The sequence below is a fragment of the Nelumbo lutea genome, chromosome 5 (assembly GCF_056320005.1).
Source record: "Nelumbo lutea isolate HS-2025 chromosome 5, American lotus-T2T, whole genome shotgun sequence".
In the NCBI taxonomy this organism is placed as follows: Eukaryota; Viridiplantae; Streptophyta; class Magnoliopsida; order Proteales; family Nelumbonaceae; genus Nelumbo; species Nelumbo lutea.
The window spans coordinates 28561433-28588168 of NC_142688.1; the positions used below are offsets into that span (position 1 = coordinate 28561433).

Sequence of the window (26736 nt, forward strand, 5' to 3'; positions counted from 1 at the left end):
TCAAATAATAGTTTAATCTCTAATAAATATTAATCAATAAGTTATAACAAAAATACAATAAATTAAATTTAAAAATTTCAATAATAGTAGTTTAATCACCAATAATTATTGAAAGTTTGTTTTTAAATAACAAATGAACAAATTTATACATAATCATTAAAAATACATTTATCATAAAAAACAATTAATAATTACTAAAATACAATAAATAGTAATTTTAGTATATATAATTATATAATAAATACAGATTAAGAGTTTAAAATTATTATTAATAAACATTAATCTTTTTAAGAGTTATTTTCTCAAATTATTACTTGATATAAGTGAAATTAGTTATTTACAATATTATGTAAAAACATTACATTATTATTAATTTCAATATTGTATTATAATTATTTTTCTACTTTTCAAAATATATTTGAAATTTATCACCCGTACAAAATACTAATCTGCAATTTATTTAAAAAATTACAATTACAAGAATAATTGAAAAGAAAAATTATTTAAAAAAAATTACAATGACCAATTGACAAGGAAATATAACCCGTGAGGAGCACGGGTCGCAAGTGTTGTAACTTGTAACAACCACGTTCGCCATTATATAAATGGTGATTATAATGGGAGATGATCTGCTTTCTTGCGACATCCGATCCCAATTGTATTCAGAGGCACGTGCGACCACGTATCCAGCGCCAGCGAGACGGTGGGTTTACCTTTCAATCAGAGGCGGATGAATAGTTTAGTTTAGCCGACTTCTTTGCTTTTTTTCGTCGCCAATTTTTTTTGACTAAAAATAAAGAAAAAGAAAAAGGTAACTGCTTGAGCTTTTTAGATTTTAGGTTTTACAAATTGGATGGTGTATGTATCCAGTATCCTGCCTGCGGATGAAGAAGGCGTTTGATCATCTTTATTTCAAGGGACGTAGAGTTTACACACGCGTAAGCCATGACGATCACCCTCAATCTCAGCCGTTTGATTCCTATTCGTACCTTCCCATGATCCATATGTGAACAACCTAACTCCCCTTCAGACATCAGACAGACAGACAACAGCCAAATTAAAGAAACAAACAAATCTTGTAACTGAAGCTTCTTCCTCCTCCTCGTTAACCGCTACGAACTCATTCTTCTTTATTCGCTCTCTTCTTTGTGATTTGCGAATGCTGAGTTGTGAGTTCTGACTCCCTTCACTTTCTTCGCCTTCTTGGATCTTAAAAAAAGAGAGAGACGCGCTTCCCTTCCTCACTACTCACTAATCACTATACTACCACAAAAGAGTTTCTCTTCTCCTCCGCATTCGAATCAGGGTAGGGTTTCTAACTGCATTAATTCCTCCTCTACGTTCCATTTGGTTGATAAAATGGAACCGATCAGACGCTTGAGGTTCTTCCTATCGTGGACACTTCCTCTACTACTTGGGTTCGTCGAATCTGACACTCCACATCTTTTCTTCGACTGGACTGTTTCTTACTCCCAAGTGTCTCCTCTTGGGGTACCCAAACAGGTGGTCTTTAATTTTTTAATTTCCCCCACAAAATCTAATTCTCCGTTATTTAATCCTTTCAATTACTAATTTGCTGCCAAAGAGTTTTTATGAATATTATTTGTTATTAATTATTTTCCATAAAAATGTATTAATCGTCCGTGACCGTGAGGGAATTGAGATTAATTATTATTTATTAGGTGATCGTGATCAATGATCAATTCCCGGGTCCGGTGTTGAACGTGACAACCAATGATGTCGTGAACGTTAATGTTCTTAACAAGTTGAAGGAGCCTCTCCTTTTCACATGGTACTTCAAATTATATAACGTCATTGTATTCACAAATTTTAAGAGTTTTCTGTGCATGTTTTTCTTTATTTATAACGATGGAGATGAAACACTCGTTTGGGTTTTCTTTTCCCCTTGTTCTTCTTGATTTTTTTTGTTCCTCAAACTTGAAAAAAAAAAAAAGGAACGGAGTGCAACAAAGGAGGAATTCATGGCAAGACGGTGTACAAGGAACGAACTGCCCGATACCGCCGGGACAAAACTGGACGTACAGTTTCCAGGTGAAGGATCAGATCGGAAGCTTCTTCTATTTCCCCTCGGTTCTGTTTCAGAAGGCAGCCGGTGGTTACGGTGCCATCCGGGTGAATAATCGTGTTGTGATTCCTCTTCCTTTTCCTCGTCCCCTCCAAGAGTTCGACGTCTTAATAGGAGACTGGTATAATGCAGATTACAGGGTACGTTCATTCATTAATTTCTTACATTATTGTTTGTGCTTATTTGGTAGTTATGTCAAACAATTAAGTAAGATGCGGAGCATTCATCATAAGTTGAGAGTAACAGAAGAAACTATTTGTTTGTTTATTTGTCTCTGTTAATGAAGGACTTGAGGGTTTCACTCGATAAAGGGATCCCCTTGCCTCAACCAGATGGAATTCTCATAAATGGACTTGCCCCTTATCAAGCGAATTTTGCATTTCACACAGGTAATTATTTAGTTTTCCCTTTTCATTCCACTTCCACCCAATACCCGCTTAGCCTTTGTGTATTATTGAAGCATCTTCTTCTTTTGCTTTTGGAATGGACCAGAGAATTGGTTTTCGTTTTTATTTTCTTTTTCTGCTTATATATCTTTTCTTGTCTAACACCACTATGATTTCTTGGGCTAATTGGTTGGATCTGGACTCTGGACTCAAGGGTCGCAATTATATTGGAGCTGCATGTCCGCCGCATTGACTTTCACCCTTTGAATTTTTTGAATTTTCAATATGGGAAGAAACTTGATGGAATTGACTACTTGATAACTCAGCTTAACCTTACGGAACGATGCATACAATTATGCAATCCAATCCCAATCTTTTGTTTGTCTACAGGGGCCACTTACCGGCTAAGAATCTCAAATGTTGGGCTTAAAACGTGTCTGAACTTCAGAATTGAAGGTCATCTGATGATGTTGGTGGAGACAGAGGGGTCGTACACCCTGCAACAATACTACCAGACTCTGGACATCCATGTGGGTCAATCCTACTCAGTCCTAGTAACTGCTAATCAGAAATCTGGAATGTCATATCACATGGTTGCCGTCTCCCGATTTTCTGTACCCGAACTCGCAGGTGCTGCAGTGATACACTATCCAGGTTCTCAAGGCAATTCGAAGGGGCCGCTCCCCACAGGACCCGACCCTTTTGATTATAGATACTCGATGGAGCAAGCCCGTTCCATAAGGTACGTAGTGAGCAAATCCATAATGAAAAAGAATCCAGATTAGCTGCATTAAATGGCAGTGTTATGGCCTTATGGGTTGTTTAACCAATAAATAACGCCCCACGTCAACCATAACTTTAAGTGAGAGATAGGAGCGGTGCGTTATTTACTTATTATTGGTTAAACCACCCCTAATACAGCCATAACTTTTAAGTGCAGCTAATCCTTTATTCGATGAAAACGGGCCTATGTTTTTTCTCAACCTTAAGTGTCAATCTCCATACGACACGTCATTTTTGCTTTTTGATGCATGCCTATTCACCAATCTGGACCTTTAAATTCAGTGGGTGTGGGTTGTAGACTCATAATGGGCCAGAAGGCCCACAACCCTGGGAGAATACTGTTTGGATGGTCCGATGAGGGAGTTAGTCCATGGACAGCCAGATTGATGTGTAGGTGCGTGGCTCACATCAATTTATAAGGATAGGTGTGGACTGTGGAGTGAATTCAATTTATAAGGGCCTGTTTGGTAAGTCTTTTTAAGAAAATCTTCTTATAATTCTGATAGTCGAAAGATGTATTGAGCTTTTGACATAAGATCTGGGCAGCTTGAAGACCGTTTGACAGATGTATGTCTTTTTGTGCGTCGTTTCAAGTTTTTCAGTGCGGGATTAAAATACGAAAGATGTGGGAAGCTTCATTTGGAGTTTCCCGAAATCAGCCCAAAATAGGTTTTGCACGTCTTTTCGGCGCCCCGTCTTTTGGCAACTAGATCTTCCACATACCAAACAGAAATAGATCAATTTTCAGTCTTTCACACTTGTAAACAACCAAAAAACCATGTGAAAAGACAGGTCAAACGAACCCTGTATAAAGACTGGTATAAATGAAGAAATAAAAATCTATGAACCCCTGGCCGGTGAATTTGCTAAAATAACCACCTGATTAGTTACCACTTACGAGTGAAGTGGAGAGAGGAAGGGAATAATTATATATTGTCATTTGCTGGTATCATCATTCCAATTTCCAAACAGGTGGGATTTAGCAGTAGGAGCGGCTCGGCCAAATCCACAGGGTTCCTTCCGTTACGGCCTCATCAATGTATGTCGCACCATCATCCTCGAGAACGACATGACGGTCATTGGCAGCCGTCAGCGATACACAGTAAACGGCATCTCCTTTGTGCACTCAGACACGCCATTGAAGCTGGCCGACTATTTCCAGCTAGGTGATGTCTTTGCAATCAATGCCATTCCCGACAAACCGGATGGCCGTAACCCGGCATTGGGCACATCAGTGATGGATCTCAGGTATCGGGATTTCATTCATATTGTCTTCCAGAACCCCTTGCCAACAATGCAAACTTGGCACTTTGATGGCTACAACTTCTTCGTTGTTGGGTGAGACCTCGCAACAAGCACTTGTAATTCTATTTGGGAAGCTTTGTTTTGTGATGTATTGATTTGCAGCGGTCGTGGATCATCATCAATTCTATTTCAATTTTGATAGGATGGATGAAGGGAAGTGGGATGAGAGTAAGCGATTAGCGTATAACATGCTCGATGCCGTTTCTCGTTCTACTGTCCAGGTTTGTCTGCTGCGCGCGCGCAGAGTGCGGACTTCTCAATTCAATTATACAGTAGCTAGCTAGGCTTAACACATCTGATGATCTAAAGACTAAAACTTTGATAAATTGATAATCGAGCAGGTTTATCCAAACGCATGGACTGCAATAATGGTGGAGTTGGACAACCAAGGGATGTGGAATTTCAGGTCTCAGGATGCAGAGAAGTGGTACCTAGGTCAAGAGTTGTATGTGAGAGTCAAAGGCGAGGGGCAGGATGACCCATCAACAGTACCCGCGAGGGATGAGCTTCCTATTCCTACTAATGTTATCAGATGTGGAAGAGCCGGTTCTATCTAATCTAACAAGTAATAACAACCCTCTTTTGTCACTTTTTCTAAGCCTAACCACTCTTTTAATTAGCTAGTAATGACTCTTTCTGTTTCTGGTTTTGCCCTTTCTTCATACATTAGGTTGGATAAGATGCAACATGTTCATTATCTTTTTCGTTCCCAATCTCTCATTTTCACACACCAACACCATAATGGCCCCCTTTGAATCGTGGTACGTCTGTTAGATGAAAGTTATGGTCTATGAGATTCATGACATACGGCATATGCATGTCACCATCTTCTCCATGATAAAAGCCCTAAAAGCAGTAAATACATTTCTTTATTAGATAATAAGTTGAAAAATAATGTGAAGAGTCCATAGTCCCAACTCAGCAGCTAGGTAAAATATCAATTGTACCATTATTTAAGAGTTTGTCATCCACCAAACCCAAAAAAAAAAAAAAGGTTTGTCAAAATTTTGTGTCCCGGGGCCCCGCCCAACATGTGCTGTGGTGCACCACAAATGTATAATGCACGGTCATTGGCCTAATTAATATTTGAGCCTATGTACCCAAAGCGAAGTCATAGACAAATTAATCTTGTTTTATCTACATTCTAGTAGTCCTGCCGACAACGCATTGATGGTTTATTTCTACAAACAATGGGCCACCGTGGGGCGTGGGCTAACCATTTTATGTCTGAACTTTGAACCTTCTCGTATTATCCATATCCTCTTCACTAATCTTGGGCAGAGATCCAAGAAGGCAAGAACCGATAACACCTTCTTCCCCATTAGAAAGACACTTGTAGCCCTCGCTTAGACCAATGTTGTCAGACCTGGATTGGGATTGGGTATAAAACCATTTTGTCACCAGATCACAGATTGAACAATTCAGTTGTCCCTTTTCAACCAATCAGCTTGTTTAAATAAAAAAACCAATTAAGTAAACATTTGTGAGAATTCGGCCGCCTTTAGCTCCAGTCCAGACGGCCCGACCATCCAGACTGATTCGAGTCTGACAACACACTAAACTTCTTTCCAGAATCCAGATGTTGGAGAAAGAGAGAGAAGAAAAAATGGGTAGCATTACTGACATGATACGATTTATTCATACAAAAAAGGAACCAAATTTAACACACATCCTTCTGCCTTTACACCACTCGCGTGCATACACATACAGTAACATTATCAATAAATCAAAGATCTTCTATGCACAATCAAATAGCTGAATTCTTTCTTAGCAATGAATAAATTTAAATCACGACTGGAGCCTGGAAACAAGAATTACCGGTAGAAAAGGAACAGAACATTCAAGATCAGATAGCACCTCGATTGATGCCCCAAGAATTAATGCTCTAACTTTCAGGCCTTTCCTTCTATTCTAGCATGTGTGTAGCCCACACATGCATCGACGAAATCCTCATCGATGAAATCAGTGGAGAATATCTGTAACCGATCCGCACAACCCCGAGAGATGCACTGTGCAATGAAAAGCCTCGCATATACATGGATCCTCCCAGTCACTGGCTTTACACACAAGACAGGGTTATCGGCCTGTGGTGTCACTGTGTTCTCCACCCTGTAAAAGAATTTCCTATTTGACACGGGTGCCTGCTCGCTCAAATGCTTTAGGTTGCTCTCGAACTTGGTCGACGGCAAGTCTGTATCGATCCAATTGTCCTTCAAATATCCGGCACTCCACAGCGGACCGCCCGCCTTGGGTGGAGGTGTCTTCCTTGGCTTCCACACACATATAACTCGCTTTGGCAACAACTCGGCAATCGTCTTCCCAAACACATGGTCATCCTGGTGGATTAAGAACTCACCTAGTTGTTTCTCCAAGTACTTGTCAAAGTCAGGTGGGTCTTGGTGTCCAAACTCAGTTCGTATCTCTAGAATTATGATCTCCGACTGGGTCTCGGCTAGAAACTTCTTAATGTCATCGATGACAACATCAATGGAGTAAGTCATGAGGATCCCATGGCAGACCCGGCGGTTCTCTTGAACTCGGATGTCGAGGACCCGGGCACCTCTTCCAAGCTGCCGGTAGATTGACAAAGACTGGCATTGAGCAAATGGGCGGGAGATGAACCGGACTCCAATTTTGTTGGTCGCCGAATCATGAGTACCTGGCCAAACGATTTGGTTAATGTGAATTTTCTGTGGATCGAGACCTGACATCCAATTCTTCCGATCAGGAGAACGGTAGTCAGATCCAGGAAATTCGTCTCCCGACTTGCCATGAAGATCCGTAAGAGTCTTCTTCTCCACAGAGATCGCTTTTCTACGCTGCATCTGTTTGGAGACTTGGGTACCCATCGTAAGGACCGGAGAAGAATTATTCTCTTCTTCTTTTTTGCTGCTGTTGTTGGTCTTCACTGTGAAGAAGAAAAGTTGGATTTTTCTGGGTTTTATCACACGGCATTATGAGGTAAGAGAAAAAAACCAGAGCCAGAGGAGGAAATATAATTTTAATTAATTTAAAAAGGCAAAAATATCTGGTGTTATGGTTGTAGGTGTGGATGTGGAGTGTGGGACTGGTTGTCATGGTTTACCTTGTCTTGTTTTCGCCCGTCGCCTGTCGGTGGGTGGGCCGGCTAATGTGTGTAATTGGTGGAGGTTAGAACTTTTCTTTTAGGTATAACAAAACAAGTAGGGGTTGTGCATTGGTCCATGTGTCTGGTTCGTTATGCATTATAATTATCTCTCCATTGAGTCTCTCTCCAGCGTCAATCACGGCCTTGTAAAACCATTTGCAATGTTTTTTAACCGTCGTTGATCCGGACGGTCGGACCGTTTGGCTCAGAAATCCTCTTAGCAACCGGTTCTGTTTCACCCCTAATTCGTTCTTGGGTAAAAATTATTGACTTTGTTAGAAAATTACTGAATCGGGCGGTCAAATCGTTTGACCCAAATACCAATTCGCAATATAAAATTGCAAGAGAGAAGGAAGAAGAAGAAGATCACAAATGTTGCAAAGAATCTCAGATCTGAGATGGAGAATTCAAATATCAATTCTGAGAACTCAGATCCGTGTCTGTTGCTGCCACCTTGCCATCGCCGGTGAGCGTCGAACCATCATCTTCCTCTTCCTTCTTCCCTCCTTCCCTCCTTCCTTTTCCTTTCTCTTCTTTTCTTTTTTTCCCTTCTTCTTCCTTCCTTCCTTCCTTTCTTTCTTTCTTTCATTCTTTTCTTCTTTCTTTTTATCTTTCTCAACCAACAACATCTCTTCTCCAGTTCTCCTTTCTCAAATCTCATATAAAATATTTGCCCTAATATGCAAACCATCCGAACCGTTCAACCCGGACTATTGAACCGCTGACCCAAAAACCGGTAGCTAGAACAATTCCATTTCTTGGTCAGCTTTTAAAAAAACCTCACTGTTTTGATTCAATTTATAATTAGTAGTATCGGGGATCCGTGCAATTAATGGAAAAATATGAAAGATTGAATAATTTTATTTATTATTAATTAATTGATATATTAATAATTAAAATTTGTTGTTAATTAACTATAGATATTCAAATTTATTGTTAATATTTAAAATTTTAATAATTGTATTATCATTTAGTGTTGATTATCAAAAAATAATTGTTGTTAATTTAATATGAATAAATATTTTTAATAAATTTAATTTTATTAATCATTTGTAGTAATTTTAATAATTGTTATTATTTTGTTATTTTTAATGAATTTTTGATTGACTTTAAATAAATAAAAATAATTACAAAAGCTAACATTTTTATTAATTTCACTACTAATTAACAGTTGTATAGGAATGGCAACGGGGTGGTGGGTTTGGGGTGGGGCACTCATCCCTGTCCCCATTGTCAAGCGGGTTCAGGGCAAGGTACCCACTCCCCGTTAGGGACGGGGAATCCTCAAATTTCCTCGCCTTGTCTTCAATGTCGAGTGAGTTCAGGGCAAGGCACCCATTCCTCCTCAAGGATTGGAAATCCTCAAATTTTCCCTACCCCATTCCTAGTGTCGGACACGTTCAAGGCAAGACACCCACTCCTCGTCAACCCAATATTCAATTTGATGACAAAAATTATGAAAATGATATATGAGTATCAACCACATGGTAAATTTCTAAAAGTACACTAAATTGTCTTTAATTTTCAAAAATGTAATTTTATGAAAAAATTATTACATTTGTGTAATTATGAAATTTTATTTTTAATTTATTATTAAATAATTTATTTTTAAATGGTTTACCTATAGAATTACACTAATTTATCTTATATTTTCTAAAATAACTAATCGATGATTTCCCTTTTCCCAATATTATACTAATTTACCTTAATAATTTGTGTACTTATTGGTTCAAATTATAATTTCCCCTTTACCATACTCATTTATCTTTAATAATTTTCAGAAATTTATAATGAAAATTACTAAATTTTTTAATAGTTTTCCAGAATCTATCAAATGTAATAAATGTTCCTAAAATTTCCAAAATATTCCAATAATTATTTAATACATTTTAAATAAACTTTCAAAAGTACAATGTTATATCTTTTTTCCAAAATTTTATTTTACGAAAATGTAGTTTTATGAAAATTTTTGAAATAATTATTACACTTGTGTAATTATGAAGATTTATTGAAAATTGTTTTTATTTTTTTATTAAATATTTATTTTTATTAAGTAGTTTACTAACAAAATTACACTAATTTATCATTTATTTTTCAATATAAATTAATTAATAATTTCATTTTCCAACATTATAATATTTTATTCCCACATCTACATTCGGTTATTAACTATAATAATAGAAATAACTAAAATTTTATACTTTTTTATTATTGTTAATTATAATTCTCAATTTTATAAAAATTAGTTAAAGAGTTTTCAATTTCTATAAAATCATAAATTATTTTGGAAGGAGAGGCATGGTGATGTGGACTATATTGCTATATATATAGATGTATACTAGTGGTATCCCGTGCAATGCATGGGAAAATCCAAAAGTTGATTAATTTTATTAATTGATAATGAACAAAAAAGTTGAGTATCAGATATTTAAATTAGTAAAATAAAAATTCTATTATTAATTTTAAAATCATAAAATTCTAAAAAATTACTGTTATGGGTTAAGGGGATAATGGTAGGGGTGATCATGGGCCAGGCTTTGCCTTCATAACAACGAGCCTAGATTGGGGCTGGGCTGGGCTAGGCCTAATTATTGTATTTCATTTCCAAAATTAAACAACTGTACTTTTTTCACTTATTGTCATGGAGACTATCGTAACCTATAAGAAACTTTAAACTTAATATTAAGATAAAAGCTTCTAACATAAAAGAAATTAAATAAGTATACCTTGTAATTTATAAGTTTCAATTGGTCATTAGTATGCTAAAAATGATAATTTTAATAAACCAATTCTTCTATCAACAAAAAATCAACCTAGAACTTATAATATCTATCAAAAAATAATCATCCATCCATTGTCATGTAATATCCACTAAACAACTTTAAACATCTCTATAAGGGGCTCTATCTTCCATTCAACTCCTACAAATAAAAAGTGAAATAAAAAAGATATTAGCAAACTAAGAAAAAATAGTTCAAATTAATGTAAATAAATAAGTAATAAAATATTGAAAATGGTTTCAGTTTTACCCAAAACTTGCAACCACTCTAAACTTCAGATTTATCTTCATCATTAACGGAGCCTTCATCACTAGAAGATTCGTCTTTTGATAAGAGAGAGAGATTGGGCGCGGTGATGGTTTTGTGAAATTGGTGAGAGAGAGAGAGAGAGAGAGAGAGAAGCCGATAAGATTAGGGTTTAGTAATTTCTATATTTCATTAAATACTATATTAGAATTTGGTAAGATCTAAGACTGTAGGATTAAAATCTTTAATCTCCTATAAATTTCTATTTAATATATAAAACATAAATTATTAAATATTTTTAAATAACATATATATATATATATATATATATATATCCGGGCCGGACCTAAAAAATTAGGCTCAAGCCCGGCCCTAAATCTTATGGGCTTGATGTGGGCCTGGGCCCAAGCCGAACCTTCACAAAATCCTAGGCCCAAGCCCGAATTTTCCAGGCTGGGCTGAACTACCCCCATTGTGTAAGTCCACTAAGCAAATAATAAATAAATAAATGTTAGTAGTAATTAAGGCTGTTTAGGGTTGGGTATTAGCCAGATATTTGGATTTAGTTCATTCGTGCCAATTTATAATTCATTATTGTCATGGAAGTACAACTAAATGGATCGACCAAGGCCATATGACAAATGATGTGTTAAATGGGTCCACTATGCGGGTCCGATAAAAACCTTTTAAGTCTTCTACCTTGCCCGTTGTAGTCTAAATGAAACCCAAAATAAGTAACTCAACTCATGAAGACATCCAATTCATTGTTTCAACCACCTTAATGAAAACATCTAAGACACCCAATGAAAATTCTTGGTTCAACAATGCTGAACCATTTTTGTCAATATGGAATTCTCAACTTTTTGTTGATAGTTAAGGTCTTCTAATGATGCATAAGAACTACAGATATGGACTATACAAGTAATAAATGAATTGCAAAACTTAAAAAAGGTAATAAATTGTAGAAAGAAAATGAAATTTACAACAAAAAAAAATCTGAACCAAATACATTAGACTATACAACCAAAAGCTTCGAATCAAATGCAAATAGCATACAACTACTTAAAAAATGAACTGTTAGTGCCACTATCGAGTTGGAGCCACTTACCTCTTTACAGTGGCATACACCAGCCTGATATGCACCAAAAAGAGTTTAAAAAACTGAATCAAGACAGATAGAATAAAAATAGTAGAGAGTTTTAGCCACTTACATGACCTAATTTGCAGCAGGAACAATCTCTACAAAAGGAAGACTCGCGCTTTTTAAATAAATAAAAAAAAATGGCTTAACAACGAATACCATTTCTACAATTGAAGGAGACAACAACAAAATAGTTGTTCTGAATGAAGAAGAACCAGAGAAGTTAAAGCAAAAGTGGACCATTGAATAGAAGAAAGGAAAAGCTCCTACCTAGCTTGATAAATAAGCTTGCGTCTTATATGAGATGCGATTAGATATATTTGAAAAGCAACCACAATGGCATGATGAACAACTGCAAATGAAGGGAAAATCAAAAAAAACATACACCTAGCATCGAGAATAGCAACAGACTGCTCAATATTCTAAATAATCCATGCGTTGCCAATGGAGAAGGCTCAACACCTCCTTCAACAATGTTCTTCACCGCTTGATCTGCATTAAGAGTGCCATTGCAAAAGACAAACAAATCTATAGACGACCACTTAAAACACTATGTTTATAATCATTGGTTAGCATTATCAACTTAGCATACATTAATAGATATTTTAAAGAAAATATAAATATGTCAATGCAAACAACTCATATGACTTCATTGAAGGAGTGTCAAGTGCACTATGAAGATCTTATTTCCTAAAATAAATACCAAATTGAAAAACCCTCTTATTCGGCAGCCTTACAAAATTGTTTTCTAATTTCTAGGGATAAGTTAATTCATAAAGTTGAAAAGATTTGGAGAAAGGAATTGGGAGGGTTGAGAGGTGTAATCTCTCTTTGGTATGAGAATATTAACTTCCTTAAGAGGCATAATGGTGAGGGACTCTAGTAAAGAGGAAAGGAGAGAGTTATTGAGGAAGCAGGTTGGGAGTGGGAAGAGAGAGGGGTGATGACATGGCAGATTAGGAGTGGTGGGAAGGGGAGAGGAGAGAGAGAGTCAAGGAGAATACAGGGTGGGGGTAATGGATAAAGGAGAGGCATGGTGATGTGGACTATCTTGCTATACACACACACACACTAGCAACTAAACAATCCGATCAAACTCAATCCAAGTTGGTTGGCTTTTTAGTATTTTTGATCGACTTTGGTTCAACAATTTTCCTGTAAATCGACCAAAATTGAACATACCTAACTATATATATATATATATTAATATTTTGTATTTTAAATATAATTTTTTATACGAAAAAGTGAAAATTTTTTCATATTCTTAGTCTAATATATTTTATATCATAAATTTAATTAGTTAATTTATTTTTTAATAATACCATTTTAATTTATTAAATTTAAATTTAATTTTTAAGTATAAATGTTTTGGATAAACAAACCAAACCAAAACTAGACCCAAACCAATATAACCCAAGTTGGTGGGTTTTCATAAATGGCCAGTCGGTTACAGGTGACAAACTCCCAACCTGACCAGGTCGATTTAATTGGTTGACGAAACAACTTACAATCGAATTGAACCAATCCTTGAGTTTTCAACTAAATTAATTGTCCAACCTCTATTAAATAACAATAGCCTAATCTCCATGCAACACTTACAGGCAGCTCGCCACAGGCAGTTCACCATCATGTAGCATAACACAACTCACCACCAAGTAGCTCACCACTAGGCAGCTTGCCACTAGGCAGCTCGCCACTTACGAGCAACTCGGCACCTCACAATCAAACCGACCACTGCATGACAATCCCGATGAGCTCACCACCGCACCCTGCATTTTACAGGATTGTGACTTGTACGGCTATATTAACTCACCCACTCTCTGATTTAGGCAGAAATTAGCAACCTTACCGGTTGATGACTTTATACCTAACACGAAAACAGTCATATCACATCGAGAATTCAGAAATTGCTCCACCAAACCCACGAGGACTCTAATATATAAATATTCCGACCCTCCGAGGGCAAAGGTAACCATAATCTCTGCTCACTAGACTTAATTAGTGAATTAAGCATCGGAGCAACCTCTAGGCAGCCCCCGGGTTCTTTGATTCCTCTTTGCATGTTACTCAAGTCCGTCGTCAGCTATACAGTAGCCGTCCCATCTCTCCCCTACCAACCTCTATTTGTTCTTTTTCTTCCTCTATAGAGTACCGTCCCACCTCTCTCTCTCTCTCTTGCTTGCGCCTCTCTCAGATCCAAAAGGAAAAACCTGGAAAGCGCAAGAGAAGAAAACCAGGTATGTCTTCCTATTTGTTTTGATCCCCCCGTTTTTTAGTCCATGTCCATTGACCTCTGCGTTTAGTTCTTTAGATGTTTCTATACCTTCAACTGCCGGTAGAGTTTCCTGATGTTTAGGGTTCAAAGCGTTCTTCTGTTGCTTCCACTGATGATAGCGGTTGTTACGTTTATTAGAGTATTGCTTTTGGAGCTCGATCACTAATGGCGTAGCAACAACCTTCCGGATCTTGCCCAACTGCCCATGTGGTCGGGAATGCTTTCGTTAACCAGTGCTACCATATCATCATGCATCAATCTCCAGAGCTTGTGTATCGGTTCTACCAGGATATAAGCATGCTCGGCCGCCCCGAAGCCGATGGCTTCATGAGTGCTGTAACAACCATGCAAGCTATCAATGAGAAGACACCGTCTCTCGACTATAGCAAATATAGGGCAGAAATAAAGACAGTGGATGCGCAGGATGCGTTCAACGGTGGAGTTCTTGTCCTTGTGACTGGGTATTTGACTAGGAAGGACAATGTGAGGAGGAATTTTACTCAGTCGTTCTCTGCTCCCCAGGACAAAGGCTACTTTGTTTTGAATGACATGTTCAGGTACATGGAAGAGTTGGAACCTCATGAAATCATGATGGGAACCAAGGGTTGCCTAATGTCGAGGTCGCACCACTTGCTCCAGGGCAGCATCTTGCTCCAGCACAGGAAAATCAGGCTTTGGAGCAACCAGTTCCAGAAGAAGTCAATGTAGAGGAAGTTTATAATCATTCTGACAATGAGGGCGGTTCAGTTGTGGAAGAGGAAGCACCTGTGTCTGAGGTTGTTGATGAAATTCAGATTGAACCTTAGATGGTTACTGAGTCTAGCTCTGCTGTCTAAGAAAAAGTGCCTAAGAAGTCGTATGCTTCAATTGTGAAGGTTATGAAAGAGAATGTAACACCTGTCGGCTCCAGCACCTTCTCTTGTGAGGCCAGGACCAGCAAATCAAGTGCGACAGATGGCCCCAACTCAGTCACCATCTCAGCAAATGAGACACCAGTGTCCAGCTCAAATGCTGCTGAAAATGGTAGTCACCAAGAAGGAGAAGGTGATGGCCACTCAATTTATATAAGGAACCTGCCACTGAATGCTACACCCGCACAGCTTGAGGAAGAGTTCAAGAGGTTTGGACCTATCAAGGTTAACGGTGTTCAAGTTAGGAGCAATAAGCAACAAGCATTTTGTTTTGGCTTTGTTGATTTTGAGGTGGCGAGTGCTGGGCAGAGTGCAATAGAGGCATCACCCATTATGGTTGGAGGTCGACAAGCTTTTGTTGAGGAAAAGTGGGCATCAAGTTCTCGAGTGAATAACAGAGGTCGGTTTCCTGCTGGGCGGGGAACTGGGTTCAGGAATGATGGGACAAGAGGTCGTGGAAACTATGGAGGTGGTAGAGGTTCTGACCGGAATTACTTCAACAGAGCAACTCTCAACTCTCAATTCTTGCTTTACTTATCCAGCTATCCTTTCTTCTTCTTTTTTTAATCTTTCTATCTTACACTTAATTGTTCTTGTGCAGTGCAAACGCCACAAGCCCATGGCTGCTGAGGTCCATTTCTATCATTCCTCTGTTCTTTGTCTCCCCTACTCCAATTCCCAATGACCCCACACACATGACATAACCATCATCACTTATACTGATTCTTTCCATTTAATTCTTTTGTGGGTTTTATTTTCTTTTATGTTGTTTGTTTGGTGTGGATAGGAAGTAAAATAAATTGTGAAGAAAAAAAAGTAAATTTTGAAGCACAAATGAATGAAAATTTGTAATTCTAATTTGCACCCATGCATTTATATTGATTTAAATGAAATTGCACTACAAATATGTCCCTGCTTGCCTTGGTTTAATTGGTAATGCTTTTGGCTCTTTGTCCAAAGAATCTTATAAATGTAAAAATAGGTTTGGAATGGTTGGGATTTGGCGGAGGTGACTAGGGTGTTTCTGTTTTGTCCTTGGAAAGCCATTGATGTCATCAATATTGTTTCATCAAGCATATCAAGTGTAGAAAAAGGTCTAGAGAACACAGCCATAATTCTCCATGGCTATTCCTAGAAACACTACCAATCCTTTAGGGGCCTGGGTTTCCCAAGCTGCTTACATCAGAGTTCAATTTAATGTAGTTAGAGTCACTAATTGATCTAATTGAAATTAAATTTCTTCATTCAATAAAGAGAATTTGCATCTTTTTCTACTTATGATATGTCTATGAGTTGGTTTGTGGTGGTATCAGCTTAAATAAGAAGATTAATATAATTGATATACCATGGAGCCATCCACCACAAGGAAGAGAATGGTTAAGATATGACCTTCCTAATTGCCTTATTCATTATTTGGATTTGAAGTTTCTCTATTTGCTTCATTGTTGACCTCCTTGGGCTTTGATGACATTAGAAGAAATTGGTGGGCATCTGTTTATTTGTCACCTCTTTGGTCAACTTTTTCTAATGAGGTATTGCATGCCAATTATTTTTATAACATACAATGATTCTACAGAGCTAAAATTTATTTGATTTGGAAATCTGACCTATTAGTCAAAGTTGACTTAGTGTTGCAAAATGCAAATATTGAATAGGATATCTTATCCAAATAGAAATATGAAACACCTGGCCTATCCAAACTATCCACTAATCCTTTGGATAGTCACTTATTTAATTGTCCACTCTATCTCAGTCTAAAAAATACCTGTCCATTTTATAGGAGAACCAAAATCAGCCTTCCTCCTTAACTCCCTGGTTAGACAGAAAGGAAGAGAAAACTATTGGTTGTGTTTTGCAATGAATAACTGCTGGGACCAACATTGAGTAATGGCTTTTTGTATTTGAAATCACAACCAGAAACCTACTTTCTTGATATGAGGTTTGACAGAAATAACTGCTGTGAGCCTTCTGCATTAGTATGTATGATGTATTTTCTGAAATCTAGTATGCTAATATGAACTTTGACATCAAAAAGTTGTTTTAGTGGATTCAACCAAAATAATGAATGACCTTTAAAGTTACCTCTTGGACAATTTTTTGAAGAATTTTCTCTATTTATCTATATGATTGCTATGGCATTGCAGCATATGTCTCAAATAGGTCAATAGTATTTTCGAGAGAGGGGTTCAGAATGGTATAATTAGCTCAATCTTTGCCTTCATGGGGCTACACAATGGGGGTAGCCATTCCTCTCCCTTCAACCCCCAACCCTTGTGGCAATGGGAGTTGATCCCAGGTCTTAACTCCAATGAATTAGAGATCCTATCAATTGAGCCATCATCAATTGGCTTTTGGCTTTGCTAGTTTGATGACAAATTAGTGGTTGTTTTAATGATTTGCATATATTTTCTGACCATATACTATCATGTTCTGAACAGAGACAATGGAAATGGTTTAGAATGTGCTTGTGAAGTTTGGAGATGGGGAAAGAATGTGGAGAAGCATCAAAGGCAGCGACAAGGATTTTGTAGGAAGTGTTTCTTGTAAGTTTATTTTCTATTATATTTTTCTAAATTTGGAAACTAATAGAGGTGAAATTTGTTTTTATATTTTTGATTTTGTAGGAAACTATTATATTTTCTCATGAAAGTAAAAGTACATGTTCTAGGCTAGGTAATCAGACCTTCCTATTGGGACTTTTGATTTGTGATCCTAGGCTGGACGATGTGGCAAAACCTCATGGAGAGTTGCAATCTTCAAAAATTTTGCTTCCATTAAGATAATCTGAACTTTGAAGTTCATGCATTCTGTTCTTTCTTTAATCAAGATAATCTAGAGCAGAATTTCTGTCAGACTAGACTTGAATGTGAGTTGTTTCAAAACTAAACGTCAAGTTAGTGTAGCATGAAACCAATCTAGATGGGATCATGTTGAGATTCCTTGGATGATGTTCAGGACTGAGTTGATTTAACTTGAATGTATTCTATAGCACGAATTTAGAATGTAGTTTGTGAGAATGATCCCCCTGAGTTGCAATGGATTGTGCCACACGTGACAATGATCTCTAATTCTCTATTTACCTCTTCTGAGCTGTGTGTTTCAAAAAGATGACCTGTTGGGTTTGTGGGACTATATCTCCATTACTGATCTGAATGTGGAAAGTTTGTATATGTAATTATGTATATATGTAGAAGGAAAGTTTATCCAACCCCCTAAAGCTTAAAAGAAAAAACTCTGTTATAGCCCAACCCAACCCCTTGAAATCCTTATAAAGAGGAAACCATGAACAATTGACAATGGGAAGCAAGCTCCCTGTTTTGAGCCAGCATATATAGCAATGGAAATTAATCCAAGAAACTTTGCTGCCCAGACTATTTGTCCAACCACAATCAGATTTTATTTCCCTCAACCTGAATTCTTCTTACATTTTCAATAAATCTTCTTCTCTTCAGGAAAAAGAATTCCCCAGAACCTTAATATTCTTCCATCCAATTGTATAATTCAAAAATTTAAGCACATCAACATTTGCTTCAAATAAAACAGGTTAGAATCATAATCAGCACATTGGATACAGTATCTAATCCTCCTAATACAAAATAACATATATTTGTATGGACTATGGAAGTGGCCAGGTCCCTTGTCTTACAAGATGTTATTCACTTTCATTATTCTTGAGTTAGTATTTCCAATGTCAAAATCTTCATGTATCAAGACAAATTTCAACTACTCAGTAGCATACAAAGAATTAAGGGAATTGCATAATGGCAAGCAAATACCAGATTTGGGAACTAACACGATTCTAGAAATCACCTATAAGAAATCAATGAACCCATTCTCCAAAAACCAGGAAAAAAAAGTAACGCAATAAACGGATTACATTCTAGAAATCACCTATAAGAAATAAACTTGAATGCTCTGTTTACTAATCTCTCAGATAAAGATACAAGAGAAAAGATGAAGATTCAAAATCCATATACTTCATGATAGAAGCTATAAATATATCCAAATCAAAATCTGTTTACTTTCAGAAAAAAAATCAAGATCTCCATGATGGAATTGATGGAATGCTTTGCTCATCTCTGAAGAAATTTCTTGGATCAACCATGCTTTTCACATGAACCAATCTCTTGAAGTTACTCTTGAAATACTTCTCACATGAAGAAATTTCGTGAGTACTGCTTGAACCTAGTTACTCCTGAAATACTCTTGAAATTTCCTGTGAATAGTACTAAAAGCATGACCATCTAGAAATTCCATGGATTTGGCATATTATCAGTTGACCTTGGGAACTAAAATACATTTTTCAACACTAAAATCACATCCCGACTCATTCTCTTTGTGACCATTGGATACTATTAGGTAAGCAGACTGTCTAGGTTATAGTGACACTGAACCTACTAATTTTCCGATAACAATGACTGTAGTTGGATGCATATTTTCAACATTTCACCACAATTACATGGAAGACCTCTTAGAAAAATCATTTGATAGGAATTAAAATGAAGTCCTAATAATTTTCTCTATCTATAAGCTTTATGTAAAACCTTTGTGGCTGCTTTTGGTTCTTCATGAGAAAAGATCACTGACATTCCTGGTGGATTCTTTATCATTGCTTCATCTATCTGGCTAAATCAAGTAGTGAAAAGCAGGGGACAATAGCAGAAATCTCAGACCTCATTTCTGGATTGTTGATAATTCCTTGAACATTTGAGCTGGGTTGTTTGGCTGGATGACAATATTAGTAGGGAACTAGTAATCCATCCAAAAGACACTCAGGAGGAATTCATAATGTGAACCATGTGCATGAACACTGTTTGTGAATGCCCTTTTGGAGGAAAACCTTGTGCAGTAGAACTGAAACAAATTCATAATTAATGGATTACTAGGGAATTAATGTCAATTTTATTCAGATGCTTTCAGCTATGCTTCCATTCCTAATGAAATAGAACTAATTCTAAATCAGTTATTATTTTTATTATTTCTTTACCAATATAATCTTTTTATATCCATAAAAACTTTTAAAAAATCATTCTTCCCATTTATCATTTTTTAGTTTATATTTTACATTGAAATCTAAGAAGGGATAACTTCTAGTAACAACCATTATGGTTTTCATTACCATGGTATAGGAGTTATCGAAAGAGAGTGATTGCGTGCTGCCTTGATTTTAGAGTGAAAAACAAACAAACAATGAATTGGGGGAAGGGGTAATTCCAAGCAATAATGAGGCTTCTTTGAGAAAGGAAAACACCTCCAACTACAAATTAACTCCAAGAGTTTTAAACAAACAAAAATTTCACAGAATTACTGATTCTTTAACTTTTTGTGTGCACCCATGAGTTTTGATACAAATTATTCTATAGAAAATTGTGACACCACATAAAGTATAGAAAATTATGTGCACTCATGATTCTTTAACTTTTCTTTGCATGTTGTAGAGGAAGAAAGGATTGGATGAAGATTACAAAGAGCTTTTTTTTTTTTTAAGATGTTAAAAGGAATTTCTTTGACTACTCTATATTTGATTTGTAGGTTGTTAAAAAAAGAAAAGAAGACACCTACTCAAGGAAGAATGAATATAATGAGGGCTGAAAGTTGTGTTTTTTTTTTTTTTCTTTCTTAGAATGATGGTGGAAGTCAATTGGAATTTTATGGATAACGTGTATCTTTTTGGATTATATATATATTTTTATATAGGTTTTATGTTTTGATTGAATATATTTTCATACATGTGTATTAATTGGAAATTTTATATAGCAATATTCACAATATATTGCACTTTTTTTTCTTTTTTAATTTGGAACCTTTTTAGAGGCGGCCAAAAGTGCCTCTAAATGTTAAAGCATACAAATTTTTCCTTTTCTTAGATTTCTTTTAGAGGCACATGAAATTGCCACAATCATTTAGAGGTGTTCAAATGTGCCTCTAAATTGAACTTTTAGAGTCACTTTTAATTGCCTCTATACAGGACTTATAGCGTCGGTGCAATAGAGGCAGTCGTATGTGCCTCTAAAAGTCTAATTTAGAGGTGGATTAATGCTCAACCAAACGTCTCTAAAACATTTAGTGAGGGCTTTTAGAGGCACTTACCTAGTTGCCTCCTATAACCTTGAAAGGCATTTTTTAAGCTTTTAGAGATAGTTATGACCGCCTCTATAGATGAATTTTCCAATAGTGTTACTTTTAGAAAAATGAACAAACATTTTATTTAATTATTTCTTCATTGTCGTGTCTTTTTTTTTTGATAAATTATACTTTTCATTTACTAATGCTCAAAACATTCACAAGCTAAAATTAAAATAGGCATATCTAATACAGTCCAAAGTATTTCTAAGGTTGAATCAGCTCCTCAATGCTAAAATTATTGGGTGCCCAAAGAACAGGGTGATTAGCAGTAGTGTGGCAGCATGAGAAGGGTTACAATTGCAGAAGAGTTAGGCAAAATTTACTAGCATGAGAAGAGGCTTGGCAGTTGGCACCTTGTGGTCACTTAGATTGCCTAGCCTTTTTTATTACATTTCAGACGATAAGGAGCAGAATGAAGTTTCTTATACGTACAACTGGATCCCTTATCGGGGCCGTAATTCATTCTCTTTTGACTCCAATCAGCATCTCTGCTCAGACAAACATATCAAACACCAACTGAGCCACCTCTCAGTTATTAAGTATTTGACCGCTAGATAAAATCACATGATGAGTGATAATAACAACGATCAACAAGAATCGAAGATGACACAGAGAAGAAAGGGGCCTTTTTGGAATGAGAAATGTGACATAAAGACGATAAGGAATTCCCAAGGACTGCCTCTGTAGTTTAAAGGTGGAAATGACAAAGCGAAGAAAGAAAAGAATGCAGTGAATGAAACAGCTCCAAGTATTACTATGGCTCCGTTTGTTTGCGATACAAACGCTGAACTGGGGCGTTTATGCATTCTGGTTTGCATTTGCGAACATTTATTTGAAACATAAAAAAAATAATGATTATCAGAGTAAAAATATATTTTCTAACACTTTTGTACTCTAAAAAAAATATTACTGTACCTATTTTTTGGATACAATTATGTATTCATTTGATAATTATCATTTTGATCAAAGTTGAGAAATTTAGATTCTAAGATAATTGGAGCATTTAATGATGGGCCTACACTTTTACACTGATTTCAAATAAACGGGACGAATGCAAAAATAGTTTAAAGTTTGAACTATATTTGCATTCATGAACCGAAAAATGCGTAAATATATAATGTACATATTTGTTTTTGCATTACAAACAAACGCAGCCTATATATCTTCTGCATTCTTTTTTGCAAAGGAAGGAGCCCTTTTGGAATTGAATGTAAAAACTGCTCAGTAGTCTAATGTAGTATTAGTACAAGATATTTTGGATTGGGAAATAATGGCACACTACCGGTATAGTTGTGATGTTAATGGGCCAGTTCAGTTTACTTTGATGGTAGAACCTGGAATCCACTTTATAGCTAGGGTTTTGTTTTTGAAACGGGAATCAATCTTATGAAGGTCAAGTTTAGTCTTGGCGATTCCGAGGTCTTCAATAAATACAATATGAAACATGTTATATAATATATAAATAGTATAAAATTATATATTATCTTTATTGATTAAATTGAGTAATTTAATATGTAAATTATCATAATATATTAATATATGGTTCAAAACTTATCATTATAATTTAAATCTTGTAAATATTACCTTTTATATTTATATTGCTTATTATATACATTCAAATATTAAAATAAAAATAAATGATCAAATCACTTAGGCTGTGTTTGGTTTGAAGGAAAAAGTAGGGAAAGGTAAGGAAACCTTTACAAATCTTGTATAGGTTCCATTGCCTTTCCCTACCTTTTCCTTCAAGCCAAACATAAGTGAGACCATGCCTTTTGTAACCATGAGTGCTTGGATTCAAATCTCCACATCATCAAAAGTATTTTGGAGTTATTTCAAGGCAAGTTTGACTCCAAGGCCAATTCCCCCAAGGTTGATTCCAGTAAGGTCTACTCATTAGGTCGGTTGGGTAGGGTAAACCCCTAGACCTAAATCTGGCATAGGTAGGGACCGGTTCCAAGAATTTAGAACCAAACCCTACCTTGTAGCAAATTGGATAAGGTCAGTTCAAGGATAAAACCAACCCATTTGTTCACCCCTAGATGTTATTGAGACTTGCTGACTTTTACAATACAACCAGAAGAAAATCTAATAAACCCAAAAGGGAGCACTCTTTTTTGGATTTTAACTTCCATTGACCTAGAAGCTCATATTCCTTTTTCAGATTTATGTGGGGACCAAGAAAATTTTATTTTCCTGGGTATGTAAGTGATGCCCATCTCCTAGGTGAATAAAAAACGGGACCGAATCTAGTAGGTACAATATAAGTAAGCATGTTAAATGAGCACTTGATAAATATTTTGACAGCTGTCAAAAGTGTGTTTGAATCCTTTTCAAGGGTGGGCTAATTAAGCATGCTTGTGTTTACATGATCGAAACTGGTCATTGCCTTATTTACACGGGAGATAAAAGAAAATGAGTAAATACACTTACCCAGATGAGTCTTTTTCATAAAGACTTACCTGAATAACTGCATTTACCCGAATATATAACTTACTGAAAAATAAACAGACGTAAGAGAAAAAGAAATATGTCTTATACCCGTCCATAAATTCTAACTTAAACATATCCCAGATGGTCTCAGCTGAAGCTCGATAACCTCCACCAGTATCATTCATCAAGATAAAAAATATATCAAATTCGTTTAAATCCAAACTCAAAGCCATATCATGTTCGTTGCCGAAATCAAATAAAAGGCTCAAAACACATAAATTACAGAATTAGAAGGATTGAAAAGAAGCACACCCTGAACAAGAAGATTTGGACTATTGAGACATGGCGTGGGGTTTTGAACCATCATCATTGCACATGAACTGCATTCTCAGCGTTTAGAATATTGACAGAAACATGTGTTGTTTATTGGCTGAATGCCGAAGAGACCAGTTCAGTCTGTTCAGATGGATGTTTAGTACGTATCATTTCCCTTGACGCTTTGAAAAGAGTGGCAGCCCACCATGCCGCTTGGATGGGGTTGATTTTCTTTAGGCAAGACAGCTGATCCTCCCCTCCCCCCATCCCAGGTGTTTGATGTTATACTTCATTTTTTTTTCTAGGTTCTAGTTGTCTCTGTTGTCTTGCTTGTATGTATTAATTAAGCCAATGGATCTCTCTGTTCTGTGTATCCATTATTTTGAGTTATTTTCTCGGTCATGGCCAAAAAACAATAAAGGGGCAAAATTGGGGTTTTAAATAAAAATTAATTAGTAGCATGTAATGTCAAACATGGATTGTTAACGAATGAGATGTTGAAATATCAAGGGTGGTTTTAGTTTTTACCCTAAAATCAATGTTTTAAGCTCATGGTTGAAACATCTAGTTAGACCAGTCAATCCATTATCCAACCAGGTTTTCACATTGTTAAACTTTGAAACCATTTATACTTTGGCCCCGTTTGTTGCCAGTATTTAGCAGGGGTTAAGTTGGTCAAACCAAGGTTTTAAATATCGATACATCTGATACGTCGATAGGGGCATATCAGGCGATGTTGATAATATTTTTTTAATTTTTTTTCAAAACCGGTTCAGAAGGGCCGGTTTAAGGCTCCTCTACCTTCTGAACCGGTTAGAATTCCGATATATCCTCTGTAAGAGCATATCAGGGAGCTCCCAAAATGATACGTATAAAATAATACGGATCAGTACTTTGAACCTTGGGTCAAATGAACAGTTCAAATCTTTGCATTCTTATGCCACTATATTGGGTCCTATAGTAAGCCACGATACCAGAGATTATCAATTACCCAGGTGCCTAATACCCTCATAGAAGGTGGGTAAATAATTTACCTGCACGTCGACTGCCTTTCTCTTTACTTGGGTAACGTGTATTTCTCAAGAATGCTGGAACATCACTCACCTAAGCAATAGGACTACAAATAAATTGGATCAGATCCAATTCAAATCTGAATCTGATTTGATAAGAACCAAATTTGGATACTTTTCTTGATCCTAATAAGTCAGATTGGATTGGAAAAGTTTATGCATTTAGTTAATGGATTGAATTTGGATATACCCAAATCTAATCCGCCTCGACTACTCGATCCAATCCATTAGTTATGAAATATTTATATGCTGTATATTATTTATATAATTATATATTATACATTATTTATATTCAATCATAGAATTTCTTTATTACAATTCTAATCAAATTGAATATCCGATAAGACATTTAAATTTGAATCATACTCTTCAAAATCCAAGGGATTTTTATTGGATTCGAATCAATCAAATTTTTTATTGGATTGGATCAAATATATCCTTTATCGAATCCAACATGATCCATTTGCAATCTTACCGGATAAGTGAAACATGGGAAACACTTGCCTAGATAAACATACCTAAATAAGTAAAAATGAATGGGGCCTTGAAAACAATGACTACATGACTCGGGCAAACAAATTGATGAATTGTTTGACTAAATAAATGGATTATAAATTAGATATCGATTCTCTCATTCTTTTAATATTTTGTATTTTTTGTCATTTTCATCATTAATAACAACAATCTTCATTTTTTCATACTTATTTTTGTTTGATTTGATGAATTTATAATATTAGAAATATATCATTTTTCAATATATTTGGCAATTTTTATTTGACCATTTGAATCAGACAACTGAACTACTATCATCCAGAGGAAAAAAGTTTTTTTAATCATTTTAAAAACATTGATTTTAAAATAAGTTGAGCTTGTTAACCCCAACGGAAAGCAAACATGGTTATAGGTTTAGCGGAATACGAACAGCTAGCAATGTCTTTGTTCAAGTAGGGCACTGATTATAAAGTTCAAACCTTTTAAACAAGGCTCAGTTCGGAAGGAATACAAATGCAAATATGTAGAGAGCAAAGCCTTGTACTCTGTATTGGTTTGTATATATTTATTCTTTTCAAACCGAGCCTAAAGCTGCGTTTGGGTGCATTGGTTGCAATGCAAATAAATTTGCATTGATGCAGAACATGACAGTGCAAAGGTTTTGAATGTAAATTCTAACTTATTTTTGTTTCAAATTTTAGGCTCGGTATAAAGTAAAATCTAAGACAAAATTAAATAAGAATTTGCATTTTTTACATTTATACTCCTATGCATTTATACTAGTATAAACAAATTTGCACTGCAATCAAATTTGTTCGAAGGAAAAAATAGGAAACCCTTACAAACCTTATATAGGATTCTCGATATTTCTCTACCTTTTCCTTCAAGCCAAACATAGCCAAAAGAAAAAAACAGAGATTGCAGGTGTAAGTAAATACATCGCTTGATGTTAATTTCCGATTTCCTGTACAATTGTAGGAGGGTTATGGCCTTGTTAGCGAAATATCGATACATCCCATCAATCTCCAGTTGTAATAGTGTTCCCTTAACAACATAAACGACTTAAGCTTAAAGGACGAGCGCTTTTCATTACTGCACTAAAAAAACAAACAACAACGCTGCCGAATGGTTCAAGTAAACCGGGAAGTAGGAACTACTGAATTAGGAAGTTTCGAAAATAAGAACAGAAAGTCCCACATCGCTAGGAATGAAAAAACTGCGTCAGTAGAGGTCTTATAAATGGGTGAACCCACAAGTTAT

At 36.0% G+C, this 26736-nt stretch overlaps 2 protein-coding genes, 1 long non-coding RNA gene and 1 pseudogene across 4 annotated transcripts; 3 read left to right on the forward strand and 1 right to left on the reverse strand.

Moving 5' to 3' along the window:
• The first annotated feature begins 761 nt into the window (after positions 1 to 761).
• SKS18 (SKU5 similar 18) lies at positions 762 to 5273 on the forward strand. The gene is made up of 8 exons (XM_088945096.1): positions 762 to 1503; positions 1683 to 1792; positions 1956 to 2226; positions 2373 to 2475; positions 2863 to 3214; positions 4228 to 4593; positions 4703 to 4781; positions 4902 to 5273. The coding sequence occupies exons 1-8, from the start codon at positions 1360 to 1362 to the stop codon at positions 5115 to 5117; spliced, it is 1641 nt and encodes a 546-aa protein (XP_088801222.1). The 5' UTR covers positions 762 to 1359; the 3' UTR covers positions 5118 to 5273.
• Positions 5274 to 6157: 884 nt separating this feature from the next.
• On the reverse strand, positions 6158 to 7623 carry LOC148851291 (uncharacterized). The gene has a single exon (XM_088945097.1). The coding sequence runs from the start codon at positions 7407 to 7409 to the stop codon at positions 6453 to 6455; it is 957 nt and encodes a 318-aa protein (XP_088801223.1). The 5' UTR covers positions 7410 to 7623; the 3' UTR covers positions 6158 to 6452.
• A 6522-nt stretch (positions 7624 to 14145) lies between these two features.
• Positions 14146 to 15861, forward strand: LOC148851292 (nuclear transport factor 2-like; annotated as a pseudogene). Its single transcript, XR_016099316.1, has 2 exons — positions 14146 to 15518; positions 15642 to 15861. The product of XR_016099316.1 is annotated as a nuclear transport factor 2-like (transcript).
• A 571-nt stretch (positions 15862 to 16432) lies between these two features.
• On the forward strand, positions 16433 to 20811 carry LOC148851293 (uncharacterized). The gene is made up of 2 exons (XR_016099317.1): positions 16433 to 17583; positions 20573 to 20811. It is a non-coding gene; the product is annotated as an uncharacterized LOC148851293 (long non-coding RNA).
• Positions 20812 to 26736: the final 5925 nt, after the last annotated feature.

Excerpts from the sequence above, each read along its gene's own strand:
- SKS18 (XM_088945096.1), top strand. The coding sequence starts at position 1,360 with ATGGAACCGATCAGACGCTTGAGGTTCTTCCTATCGTGGACACTTCCT. Across the intron at positions 1,793-1,955 it reads GAGCCTCTCCTTTTCACATG|GAACGGAGTGCAACAAAGGA; the intron begins GTACTTCAAATT and ends AAAAAAAAAAAG. Across the intron at positions 2,227-2,372 it reads GGTATAATGCAGATTACAGG|GACTTGAGGGTTTCACTCGA; the intron begins GTACGTTCATTC and ends CTGTTAATGAAG.
- LOC148851291 (XM_088945097.1), bottom strand. The coding sequence starts at position 7,409 with ATGGGTACCCAAGTCTCCAAACAGATGCAGCGTAGAAAAGCGATCTCT.